Genomic DNA, 13,605 nt, shown 5'->3' with positions numbered 1-13,605 from the left:
AGAGGGGAAACTGTTCCTCTACCTCCTTATGAGTCCACACAACAGGGACTAACCGCTCCTCCAGAGGAGTGAGAAACGCTAGAACACAACTTGGCGCCAGTTACCCGAGGGGGAACAAATGCGCAGCCAAAGGTAAATTATAAACCATTCATCTCAGGTGAGAGGCAGCAGATAATGGCTTCCCTGGGTAAATTACAACCTAGAAGCGCAAACACGAAATTCTGGGAAGAATTAGACACAATCTGGGTAGGACACCTATTACACCTGAGACACGTACACCAATTGGTCAGGGTAGCCTGTCCAGCGGGTAAGTGGAGACAGGTAGCAGGTGGACCCGCCGCTCCTCCAACACAGTATTATGCCCAACAGACACCCTTCGCCCAGTTTAAGGTAGAAATTCTGAGAGTGGTAGGGAATGCTCCTACTAACTGGAGCAGAATGACCACAACGAAACAGCTAAAAGGGGAAGGAGCTTCTGAATATGGGGGATGGTTGTTCCAGGTACATCAGGAGTGCTCAGGACAAGGAAACCCAGGTCAAGGAGATCGAGCATTCATCCAGGCTTTTAAGGATGAATTCTTTAGTGTTGACCAAAAAATCCTTAAAATGGGAATTCTCAGTACCCCGAACTATGATGAGTTGGTAGAATGGGCTAATGGCATACCTGGAGGTGGATAGGAGAGATCTTAGTTTTTGTATTTCAGTGTGTTTGTGTGATCTGGTTGATAGTCGAATGTAGGTGGTTGTTGTATTAAATTGAGAGCAGGAATTGTTGAAGCCTTTGTTTGTCCTTGTGGAATGTTTATTGCGGGTAATAAATGACCTTAGTTTAGCCTCAGGAGAGCTGGGGAGGTGTTAAGACTGTTAAAGATTCAAGTGATAAGATTTTTTGAATTTACTTCTGTTTTGAGTGTAATTACAGTTTGGAAGAAAGAAGAATAAAAGTGACTGTCTTAATCCAAGTTCTGTATCCTTTTTAAATGTTTTACTTACATCTCATTTTAAGATGTTAAGTTTGAATGAGTGTTGGAAGCTTCCGTGTGTGTCTATGTGTGTTTAACAGAGTTGTTTGTTTTGATGTTCTTCCCTGCTGTGATTTTACAACAGTGGGTTTGATACAGAGTTTAAATAAAATTGGAAAGTAAATTGAAATTTCAAAATCGAAGTACATAAATTGAAGTTGAAAATAGCCAATTTGAATTTTGATTAAACCTGTGTTTGAATTTTGTTAAAGGATTTAAACCTTGGAGGGAACCATGTGCTCTCTCCTTTGTCTTGAAGTGAAGATTATGAGAGAGTTAGTTGAGAAATTGGGAGAAGAAATTAAGAAATTTTATGGAAAAGTAGATAAGCAAGAACAAAAGAATGAGGTAAATGCACTATGAGTCAGTTTAAAATATTTTAAGTTCAGTGAAATGAATTGTAATTCTGCTTATTTCAAGTTCCAGCAGGAGATTAATCAATTAAATCTTAGTTGCCAATGCAAATTGCCCTTAGAAATGTCTGATAATTTTAACCAGGTTACAGAATATTAAACTATGTACTGCAGTTGGAATTTTATGTGCTATCTATTGTTCAAAGTTTGCCAAATATTGAGCACTGTCAAGCTTAAAATCTAGCCAGTTAAACTCAAACCAAGGCACAAGTCAGAAGTGTGACGGAATACTCCCCACTTGCCTGGATGGGTGCGGCTCCAACAACACAAGAAGCTTATCATCCAAGATAAAGCAGCCCGCTTGATTGTTACCCCTTTCACAAACATTACTCCCTCCGTCACTGAAGAACAATGGCAGCTACACCACATGCACTGCAGCGATTCAAGAAGGCAGCTCACCACCACCTTCTCAAGGGCAACTGGAGATGGATGATAAATGCTGGCCTAGCCAGCGACACCCACATCATTAGAATGTTCATTTTTCTTGCTTTGTTGGTTGCAACTCCACAGTCATTGAAAAGTATCAAAGGGTAGATTCAATTTCATTCTTAGTTATTTCAACATTCCCTGTCTTTTTTCTCCTACACGCAGTGCCTCACACTTGTCCATATTAAACTGCTTGTGTAGTTTTCCTCCAAGTCATTTTGCAATTGCCAAGTTGTTGTTGTCAATAGGATTAATCTCAGAATGAAACAAAGTGTGATATTGGACACAAGTGATTCCCTAATTAATGAAGAATTTCATTGATGACCACGAGAGACAATGCTAACTGACATAGGATGGGAAAGATACCAAGCTTAAAAATTAAGATACTTACACATGTTGAAATTATGAATTGGCATGGTAACACAGTGGTTAACACTGCTGCCTCAGCGTTAGGGACCTGGGTTTGATTCCCGGCTTGGGTCACTGTCTGTGGAGTTTGCACGCTCTCCCCGTGTCTGTGCGGGTTTCTTTCGGGTGCTCCGGTTTCCTCCCACAGTCCAAAGATGTGTAGATTAGATGGATTGGCCATGCTAAATTGTCCCTAGTGTCAGGGGGACTAGCTAGGGTCATGGGAATAGGGCCTGGGTGGGATTATGGTCAGTGCAGACCTGATGGGCCAAATGGCCTCCTTCTACACCGTATGGATTGTATGATTCTATAAGCAGGTTCTAAGAGTTCATAGTTTGGAAAGCATGAACCGACCTACAGGAAAGAACAAAGATGGTGTTTACCCACGGTTGAGTCAACCAGTCAGGAGACTTTGTGGAGACAGTTGCAGCTCAGTTGGTAGGACTTTTGTCTGGAAGCCCTGAAGTGGTAAGACATCGAGGCTCACTCTTCAGTGCTGCGCCAAGGTAGTGCCGCGCTGTCAGAGATGCCATCGTTTATGAAGTGTGAAAGGAAGGCCCTGCCCACCCTTTCAGGCGTAACTGAAAGATCCCATGGGGCTATTTTGAAGGAGATCAAAGGAGTTTGAAACATAACCCCGGTGTCTGGGCCAAAGTTGAAGAGAATGGGCAGCAGAGTGGTTAGCACTGCTGCCTCACAGCGCCAGGGACCTGGGTTTGATTCCCGGCTTGGGTCACTGTCTGTGTGGAGTCTGCACATTCTCCCCGTGTCTGCGTGGGTTTTCTCTGGGTGCTCCGGTTTCCTCCCACACTTCAAAGATCTGCAGGTTATGATGATTGGCCATGCTAAATTGCCCCTTAGTGTCCAAAGATTTGTAGTTGAGGGGGATTAGCCACAGTAAATGTGTAGGGTTACAGGAATAGGCCGGAGGGGTGAGCGTGGGTAAAATGCTTCTTTGGAGCGTCAGTGCAGATCCGATGGACCGAACAGCCTCTTTCTGCACTATAGGGATTCTATTAGCTGTGAAGTGCTTTGAAATATCTGGTGGTCATGAGAGGTGCTGTAGAAAGGCAAGTTTCACTTCACAGGAAAGCTGAGAAAGTAAAACACAAACTATTAGAAAAACAACGGCTGTATTGTGCAGTCATGGTAACATTATTTACAAGATGCATTAATGGGATAACAGGTTTTTGTTAATTAATAACCAGATTGGGGTGACATTTTAGTATCATGTTAGCAACAAGACAATTGTTACAACATACAAAGTTCAGTGGCATTTGAATCACTATCTTCAACACAAGGCAGATTTGACTAATACCCTTACAACCCGTATAATAATCTATCTCTATGGAGCGGATGGGTTGTGCAATGTTTATACAGTGTGTTAAACTTAAACATCAGGCCTGGGCAACCAATTTAAAGGTAGGCAGATACAGAGTACCCAGTAAAACACCAGTCTCATTGGATCTTATCTGTCCAGTTGAGGAAGCTGGCATGGTCTTGGTTTAAACAGCTTATCCAGAAATCAGCCTCCGGAGAATGTAGAACACCCTCCCTGCTGCACCGATCGCCACCCCCCCCCCCCCCCACCCACCCCTTGCTGCTGCCGCACAGAACTACCACACAGAACCTCCCCTCTAACAGTGCTGCCTCACACAATTCCCTCACTACCACACAGACCTCCCCCCACAATTCCCTGACTGCCGCACAGAACTCCCTCACTAGAGAATCAGCCTCGAATTTTGTAGTAAAGTTTGAGTGGGGTTTGAACCCACAACCTTGCTGTTCAGGAGGTGAGAGTGTGACTGAGCCACAGCTAAAATCACAGGGCCCCGGACCTTCTCCTGACTATTTGACTCAATGAACATGTTTGTCCCTTTATACTGTTAGTGCAATAATGTCTGTTCACAGTTTCCGATCAGCTCCAAACATGGGCTTTGGTCACTTCAAACTTTAACTTCACAGTAGGACATAAAGTACAGTAGAAATTGAGGCAGAAATGTGAGTCATTAGATAGATTAGAAATAGAGAAGTTTGCAGACCTTTTTTTGTGTTTGTGTATTCAGTTAGATGTGTATTTAGATTATCTGTTAACAGCAGCTACACGCTCAGGATGCGACAGACTGATAGGATACAAAGTGCCAGCTTCGATATTAAAAGGTTTGCAACGTGGAGACAAAAAGAAAGACTAAGCTTTGCTTAGTAACCAGGGCGCACACTTAAAAGCATAGGCCGAATGGCCTCCTTCTGCACTATAGGGATTCTATGATTCTATAACCATAGCCAAGGCATGGAGTTTAAGAGCAGGGAGGTTATGCTGGAACTATAGAAAATGTTGGTGAGGCCACAGCGAGAGTATTGTGAAGGGTTCTGGAATCAACATTATAGGAGGAATGTGATAGCACCAGAGAGGGTGCAGAAGATCCAAAGATGTGCAGGTTAGGTTGATCGGCCATGCTAAAATTGCCCCTTAGTGTCCTGAGATGCGTAGGTTAGAGGGGGTAGTGGGTAAAATATGTAGGGATATGGGGGTGAGGCCTGGGTGGGATTGTGGTCGGTGCAGACTCGATGGGCCGAATGGCCTCTTTCTGTACTGTAGGGTTTCTATGATTCTATGAAGAGATTTACAGGATGTTGCCTTGCATTCCGTAACTCACCCACTGCAGCAAGTCTGCCATTAACTCAAAGACTTGACTATTACTGTACACCGGCCCATTAGATTCAAACAAAGTATTGGTCTGACTCAACAACAAAAACAGAAAAACGCTGGAAAATCTCAGCAGGTCTGACAGCATCTGTGGAGAGAGAATAGAGCCAATGTTTTGAGTCTGGATGACCCTTCATCAGAGTGGGCATTGCGTTTATCTTGGCCTGGCTCTCAACTTTGCCGCTCCGTTAAACTTTCCCTCAAACACTTCGATGTAGGGATACATCACCACTTACATTTCTTGTTCAGCGTTCAAGACAGAATGGGAAACTTCACATTTAATATCATGGATCTTAACGTTATACCCTTCAATTTAACTGCCAAATTTCCCAATTTTGTTTCCCACTTTAAGGAAAGCTGCGACATATCCCAATACCCTAGGATTATTGGGATATGTAGTACAAGTGTTTCCAACTTTCTGGGCAGCAACGTTAAGTGATTTTGAGATAAAATGTTCCGAAATTCAGTAGCTTTTACCTTTACTCTACTTGGGAAAAGTAAATTAGCGCAGAACCAGACAAACCCATCACGATGTCAGGTCACCAGCCCGTGAGCACATTAATAGTCGGATACTGTTCTACCTTTAATGCAAGTTTTTATTCAGCAGTTACTGTTAAAATCACAATTGATTTTACTATCAAATGACCAGTAAGAACACAGTCCTTTGCAGAAATATTATTGGAATTTGAGAACTGATTGTTAATGAATCTCACTTAAAAGACAAAAACTTCAGTTGCTAAACCTATTTAAAGCAGATGATAAATTACCTGAAGGAAAATAAGACTCATTCCTACCCCTACTCTCCTCCTCCAACCCCCCCCCCCATCCCAAATTAAGTGGTTACTAATGACACGTGCAGAACCACTTGTGTAGGTACTGCCAGGAAGTAGTGAGCCTCGCAATCCTCCTTACTCCGACTTCTCCAACAGTTCATAACTTGGAAGTGAAAGCGTGACGTCTCACGAGTGACATAAATCAGATTCAATATAAAAGAGAAATATTCCATCGTATCAAAATTTGACGTGTCACAGTAGCACAGCAACATTGTGGCGAACGTTTACAGGCGCTTGCAGCTGCCGATGTGCCGTCCACAATTTGGACAATTGTGATCCACGTCCTGCAGACCATCAACACAAAATGGGATCAGGCAACAGCCAAGCACACACCTAGAACAAGAGAAAATGGCAGACCGTTAGAGGGCACCCAAGGCACAAGATTTTGTAGAACATAATCTATGAAAGGATGGCAACGTGGAATGAGAACAGATCAAAATAGAGCAATCATATGGAGCAAAATGTAATCCACTGACAGAGGTACAACAGAGTCGGTCGCCTTTGAAATCATAGGATCTCTACAGTACAGCCCATCGAGCTGCACCAACAATAATTCCACACGGTCCCAATCCCCGTATTTACCTCACTGATCCCCTTAACCTACACATTTTGGGACACTAAGGGGCAATTTAACATGGCCAATCAACCACATCTTTGGACTGTGGGAGCACCCAGGAGGAAACCCATGCAGACATGGGGAGAACATGCAAACTCCACACACAGTGTCACCCGAGGCCGGAATTGAACCCATGTCTCCGGCGCTGTGAGGCAGCAGTGCTAACCACTGTGCCGCCCCTGTCTGACAAATGCAGGTATGCTTAAATAAAGTTCATTTATTAGTGTCACAAGTAGGTACTGCAATGAAGTAACTGCGAAATTCCCCTAGTCGCCACACTGGCACCCAAGGGCATTGACCTCAGCTCTACTTCGTAATGACTATTTTATTTCTCAGGACTTTGTGCTGTGTACTTAACAGCATTGGGCTTGTCATGCATGTCCACTGTCTTCCACTATTGACTAGAATATGATTCTCCACAAACTGGATCCTCTCCATTGAATCTGCAAAGAATTTTATTATCCACACTAAAAACTGCTTGCTTGCTCTTCAACCAAGGGTTACCATTCACTGTGACAGGACTCTCGGCTATATCAGACCTTCCCTGCACCTCCATCACACTCCCTTCCACAATAGGACCTCCTCATTCCAAACCTTCCAGCCTCCATTTTTAATAGATTGTACTCTCCCATTGACATCAAAACTATTCCTCCCCTCCCTTCAATCCCCCTCCTGCTTTTCAGAAAGATTGTTCCCTGTGAAATTCTGGTTTGTGCTTCTGTTACCACAATCCTGAGCTTCTCCATCTCTTGTACCTCCCATGCAAGCTTAGAAGCACAACTAGTCTGTTCCTCAGCTCCCACACAGACAGGTTTGGAGGGTGGGGGGAGACAATGAGTTCTGCCTCAACTGCCTCCTTGATAGGGAGAGTGTTTTAGGAGGAGATATTTTCCTCACCAGTGTGTGAGGGCCAGTGCCCAACATTACCCCTCCTCGGAAAGAAGAAACCCATAGGGGCTGGAATTTAACCACCCCGCCCACCATGGGAATCGGAGCGGGTGAGGGGTGGACAACGGGAACGTCCGTTGACCTCAGGTAGGATTTTATGGTTTCGGAAAGAGCAAGGCCATAAAATCCTGCCCATTTTATGTTGTTTTGTCAGCAGTTTAGTTAATTTTGACTTGGATTTCCCCCATTTCCTCAAATGAGCTATTGTTATCACAAACTGTTTTGATGCTTTTTTTTCCTACCACAGGACATTTAATCATCTAACAATTTCCTGCCTGGTCATTGAAGTACAAAAAAAGAGTTTAACGGGCTGAAGGAGTCATTTTGCCGCAGGATTAATACAGACGTGCGTTAGTATGGGTCTATGTTTTGGTTTCCAATTATGTTGGGTTTCCAACCCAAAACAACAACTGGCTTTCTTCCCCGTTGTTGTTGACAGATCTGAGATTGTGTTGCCAGCATTTTCTATTTGACACCCAGATCTGTGCCCAGGGAAACTTACTCTGCATTCTTGTAAAATGTACTGAAAATTGCAGAACGTTCAGATACAAAATGGATGCGCACCATCTTCCACACACTTGCAACAAGTACAACTTAAATCGATTCAATCCATACTGAATATTCAAAGAATTATTTGGATAACCTACCCAACGAGGAAAAGACCTCCACAGCTAAGCCACGTTAGTGCGCCTGGCGAGTGGCTAACACGAGTTAGAACCAACTGGTTACATCCTGGGCAGGTTGTCTGTATAGGCAGGAAGCCAAAGTGTTGGCTGGGCTGCACATAAACCGTCTGCACCACTAAAGGGAAGAAAAGAGCAAGTTTATGACGGGCATCCCACACAGCAAATATTCTGTAAATCTGCCCTTTTCAAAAATCCCTACAGTGCAGAAGGTGACCGTTTGGCCCATCAAATCTGCACCAACCCTCCGACAGAGCATCCTACTCAGGCCCCACCCCTTTGCCCTATCCACATAACTCCACGCATTTACCATGGCCAATCCACCTAACCCGCGCATCTTTGGACTGCATTACTGGTGGGGAGGGAGATTTGAAAATCAACTTATTAGAAGTTAAAATATTTCTACTCCTATTTGACTATCCTCCCCAGAAGGTGCCTCCATGGGTAAATAATGCTCCACATTGGAACCAAGTTGATAATACTCTGGAAAGGGAGCAAGAAGGGAAACAATTTAGAGAGCAGTCCACATGGTGAAGTATAGCCTGCTCAGTCAAACACAAGTGTGCATATACACATACAAATGCTCCACAACTAAAAGGTGAAAGCAAATAAGAGCCAACAGTAACCAGGCATTCAAGAACAGATTCAGGCTTGAAGCTCTGTTAATGATTAAGTACTTTTGGAAAGTCAGATTCCTGGTGAGCGCAAGAACTCCAATGACTCAATAGTTTAATGCAAATTCCCAAAATTTATCATATTTATTTAGTGTCACAAGTAGGCTTACATTAACAATGCAATGAAGTTACTGTGAAAATCCCCTAGTTGCCTCCGGCGACTGTTCGGGTACACTGAGGGAGAATTTAAACATGGCCAATACACCTAACCAGCACATCTTTCAGACTGTGGGAGGAAACCGGAGCACCCAGATGAAACGTAGACACAGGGAGAACGTGCAGACTCCGCACAGACAGTGAGCCAAGCCGGCAATCGAACCCAGGTCCCTGGCGTTGTAAGGCAGCAGTGCTAACCACTGTGCCGCCAGGTTGTTTAGGAGCCGCACAGGCCTTCTGCAGCCGGCTAGGCAGATTCTGCTGTTTCCAGCTCGGCCAGAGGCTGGCTTCTCTGGAATCCAGCATCTGATTGGATGGGCTGGAAACACATGGATTGTGTAGATCAGGGTGAGCGCAGAGTAAAGGAGCAATGGAGAGAGTTGGGCCTACAAGAGGGAGCGGAGGAATTGACAGGAGAAGGGGGACTGCCCTTGCAGAAGGAATCGGGCCTTTGAGGGCGCGTGTGTCCAATGAGAATCCAGCGTTCCAACTCCTCCCATTAAAAGTGATTTAAGAAGTTCCGTGTTTTGATAAATTTTTAATCATAGTAAATGTATACGAATTAGGTTTTTGTATGTTTGTACCTACCACGCAAAAACTATTGTATGGGGATGGTTGGGGTGGGGGGGGGGGGGGGTGGCTCTTTTACACAACAAGAATGTTTCTCAAGCGTTCCTGCAGTACTCTGGGGAGGTCAAATTAGCATAACATTTAATTTGAGTCTGTGTCTTTATAAGCTCTGTTTGTGAACAGAATTCCCACTCACCTGAAGAAGGGGCTAAGAGCTCCGAAAGCTTGTGTGGCTTTTGCTACCAAATAAACCTGTTGGACTTTAACCTGGTGTTGTTAAACTTCTTACTGAGGTCAAAAGGCTGGACAAGTTTGAGAAACCCTGGCTTTGGGGAGTGATGCACTGCCGCATTCTGTATCAAGTCATAGATCAGGAGAAGTCCTTCTCATTCTGCCCAAATGGATAGATTGTTAAGGACCAAATCAGAATCTCCCAAGGTATTTTACAAAGTTAGCCTAAACCCTAACTTTTCCAAACGATTTTGGCATTAGGGTGAGCACAAGGTGTTTCACTCCAGGTATGATTCAAGTGATCCACTAGGAAGCTTTTTATCAAAACAAACTTTAAGAACACACAGTTAGAATATAACAAAAAGAATTAACATAACATTTACCAATTAAAATATTTAAACATGATAAAGTATAATTCATAACAGCTAGCTATCTCTAATGTTCCAATTTAGTAGTATCCCCCATAGACATGAATCCCTTCTTTAGAACCGGGTAGGATAGAAACTAAAGTTGCTTACATAGGTACTACGGCCGGAATTCTCCCATCCTGCCCACCACTGGAATTTTAGTGGGCGGGATGCGGTGAATTGAAACGCCATCGACGGTCGGGTGGGAATTTCCAGCTTTTAGACCAGCGCGGCCGGAGAATTCCACCCTTTTGATACTTGGAGCAGAAGCGTCTGTCTTGATCACTAATTCTCATGCTGTAACTTCCAGGGAAAACTCTACCTCCAGGTAGAAGAATCTCAGAGAAAACAGGTTTATTTCTTGGCAGATTCCAGTCTCTATTTCAGGCAAAGAGTTACAGAGAAAGCAACTTGTCTACAGATTCTACAAAGCAGACTGCTTTGATTCTGTGAAAGCCGAGTTGTACCCAGTCATATGACCTTACCTGTCAATCAACCTAATCAAACCCCACTCTGCAATACCCCAGGGGAAAACAAAAATCAGAACCCTGCATTAATTCAGATCAAAACAAACGCTGCATCAATTAAGACAAATTATTTTGCTACAGTAATAGTGCTTCAGGATCCTGACAAAACAGCTCCGACAAAATGGAAAGGACTAGTAAACACATTAAGCACAGGAACATGACTAAAAGACAGGACCCTCTAAAATTTGTGCAACACTTCTATAGACAGGCTACAACATAGGAACAATGCATTCCACACCATGATTAGAAGTCGGCACTTTCTAAATGGATACTACATGGGAACCTAACACTTGTCATCTCTTAAGCAACGTTCCAAGGGCTGCTTCTAGCAGACTTACCGACAGGAGGCTGAGGAGCCGACATCCCAGGACCTGCCATAGGGGGTCCTGCAGGATAAGGCGGGTATCCTGCCCCAGGAGGCCCTGCAGGATAAGGTGGTTGTCCAGGATTCCCCTGGTAGCTTGGTGGTTGCATTGCATCGGTATAGTTTGGGGGTGGTGCACCATAATCGCCTTTCGACTCCATTGGGCTGGATATATCACCTGAAAGTCAAGAGTAAGAAACATTACTCAACTCAATGTCAGCTTTGAAAATCTGGAGTAGAGTGTTGCTCTGAGCAGCATTTGCTGGCAACTTTCCTGTCTTCATTGGGAGTGATCCGTGACGGCATCCATCCATCCTACATGAGGGTACATGAGGGACTGCACCAAGGACATATGATCCGTGACGGTATCCATCTGTCTCAGTACATGATGGACTGCACCCAGGGTATGCACCCATTGTAATGTTGGATATACAGCAATTTCCACAGAGAACACCCACAAACAGCAATATAAGGCTAGAACCCACAGAAGAGAGTGCACTACCAGGCAAGCCACAACTGACAACTCAATAGATTCACCACAGAACTCAAGTCTTTGGCTTGGGATGCTGTATTTCCTACATTACAGTGGTGACTACACTTCATTGGTTGAGGCAAGGTACTATGTAAATGAGTAGATAGTGTACTCAACTGTTGACTTGAGAGTTTAAGTTTATTTATTAGTGTCACAAGGAGGTTTACATTAACACTACAACAAAGTTGTTGTGAAAATCCCCTAGTCGCCACACTCCGGTACACTGAGGGAGAATTTAGCATCGCCAATGTACCTAATCAGTACGTCTTTCAGACTGTAGGAGGAAACCCACGCAGGCATGGGGAGAACGTGCAGACTCCGCACAGAGCGACCCAAGCCGGGAATCGAACCAGGGTCCCTGACGCTGTGAGGCAGCAGTACTAACCACTGTGCCACCATGTTAAGAACTGTAATAAAAGTTGCATATACCCCTGGTCGTCTATCATGTACTGAGACAGACGGATGCTGTCACAGGACTTCTGACCTTTAATCATTCTCTTCAAACTCCACTGCCAACATCAGGGGGTTTTGCCCTGGCCAATAGTTACCCTTCAACCAAAAAAAAACCAGCTGATCATCACCACATGAATTTGTGGAATTCACTACCACTAAATGTAGTTGAGGCCAAAACGTTAAGAGATTTCAAGAGGGATCAAGGGATCAGGGGATATGGGGGGGGGAAATCAGGATATCGAATTCAATGATCAGCCATGATCAAGATAAATGGCAGAGCAGACTCGAAGGGCCGAATGGCCTACTCCTGCTTCTAGTGTCTATGTTTCACATGTGCACACAGTAATGTAGATAATGCAATAGCCAGTGACAACACTTCAAAAAGGACTTCTTTGGGAAATTCAAAGCTCATGAAAGGGGATATCAAAATGGAGTTGACCTTACTATCCAATTTCAGGAGGGGGAGCCATCTGATGACTATTTGTTCTTAAAAAAAAAACCTAAACATTTCTTTCCAGTCAAGCGTTGATTTTATGTGAAGAAACAACACAAATTTGGTCTGGGTCAGTTATTAAACAATGTCCCTTTGTTTCTCCATCGCTATTAACCTTAAAGGGGCAGAAAACAAACGATAGCAGATCAACTACTCTGAATACCTCCTTACACACACACACAGAAACATCTCGAGCTCTGTTCCCCAGTGACCAGAACTCCCTTTCATATCCTGCTGGTTTTGTCAGCTTCTGTTCAGCTGTTGTTGGGTTGTGCTTAACACGTTTATCTTTAGACTGTGGTCAGAGTCCTGAAAGAGAAACATTTCTACTGTCCCCTCCTTTGAAGTATTTCACAGTCACACCTTTAGTTTAGAACAAGGAACAAAGAAAATTACAGCACAGAAACAGGCCCTTCGGCCCTCCAAGCCTGCACCGACCATGCTGCCCGACTTAACTAAAACCCCCTACCCTTCTGGGAACTATATCCCTCTATTCCCATCTCATTCATGTATTTGTCAAGACTAAAAGTCACTACAGTATCTGCTTCCACTACCTCCCCCAGCAACGAGTTCCAGGCGCCCACCACTCTCGGTGTAAAAAATCTGCCTTGTACATCTCCTTTAAACCTTGCCCCTCGCACCTTAAACCTATGCCCCCTAGTAATTGACTCTTCCACCCTGGGAAAAAGCTTCTGAATATCCACTCAGTCCATGCCTCTCATAACCTTGTAGACTTCTATCAGGTCTCCCCTCAACCTCCGTCACTCCAGTGAGAACAAACCAAGTTTCTCCAACTTCTCCTCATAGCTAATGCCCTCCATACCAGGCAACATCCTGGTAAATCTTTTCTGTATCTTCTCCAAAGCCTCCACATCCTTCTGGTAGTGTGGCGACCAGAATTGAACACTATATTCCAAGTGCGGCCTAACTAAGGTTCTATAAAGCTGCAACATGACTTGCCAATTTTTAAAGTCAATATCCCGGCCGATGAAGGCAAGCATGCCGTATGCCTTCATGACTACCTTCTCCACCTGCATTGCCGCTTTCAGTGACCTGTGTACCTGTACACCCAGATCCCTTTGCCTATCAATACTCAAGGGTTCTGGGTCAGTTATATATATTTAGTGACTGCTTATCACAAA

At 44.1% G+C, this 13,605-nt stretch overlaps 1 protein-coding gene across 1 annotated transcript; it reads right to left on the bottom strand.

Moving 5' to 3' along the window:
- Positions 1-5,773: 5,773 nt before the first annotated feature.
- On the bottom strand, positions 5,774-11,511 carry LOC144510536 (lipopolysaccharide-induced tumor necrosis factor-alpha factor homolog). The gene is made up of 3 exons (XM_078240049.1): positions 10,960-11,511; positions 8,021-8,174; positions 5,774-6,142 (listed from the first exon to the last, which is right to left on the bottom strand). Exons 1-3 carry the CDS (start codon positions 11,144-11,146, stop codon positions 6,034-6,036), a joined length of 450 nt encoding a protein of 149 aa, XP_078096175.1. The 5' UTR covers positions 11,147-11,511; the 3' UTR covers positions 5,774-6,033.
- Positions 11,512-13,605: the final 2,094 nt, after the last annotated feature.

The sequence above is a fragment of the Mustelus asterias genome, chromosome 23, assembly GCF_964213995.1.
Source record: "Mustelus asterias chromosome 23, sMusAst1.hap1.1, whole genome shotgun sequence".
Taxonomy (NCBI): Eukaryota; Metazoa; Chordata; class Chondrichthyes; order Carcharhiniformes; family Triakidae; genus Mustelus; species Mustelus asterias.
The sequence above is the reverse complement of the archived record's forward strand: the minus strand, read 5'-3'. Positions and strand labels throughout refer to the sequence as shown.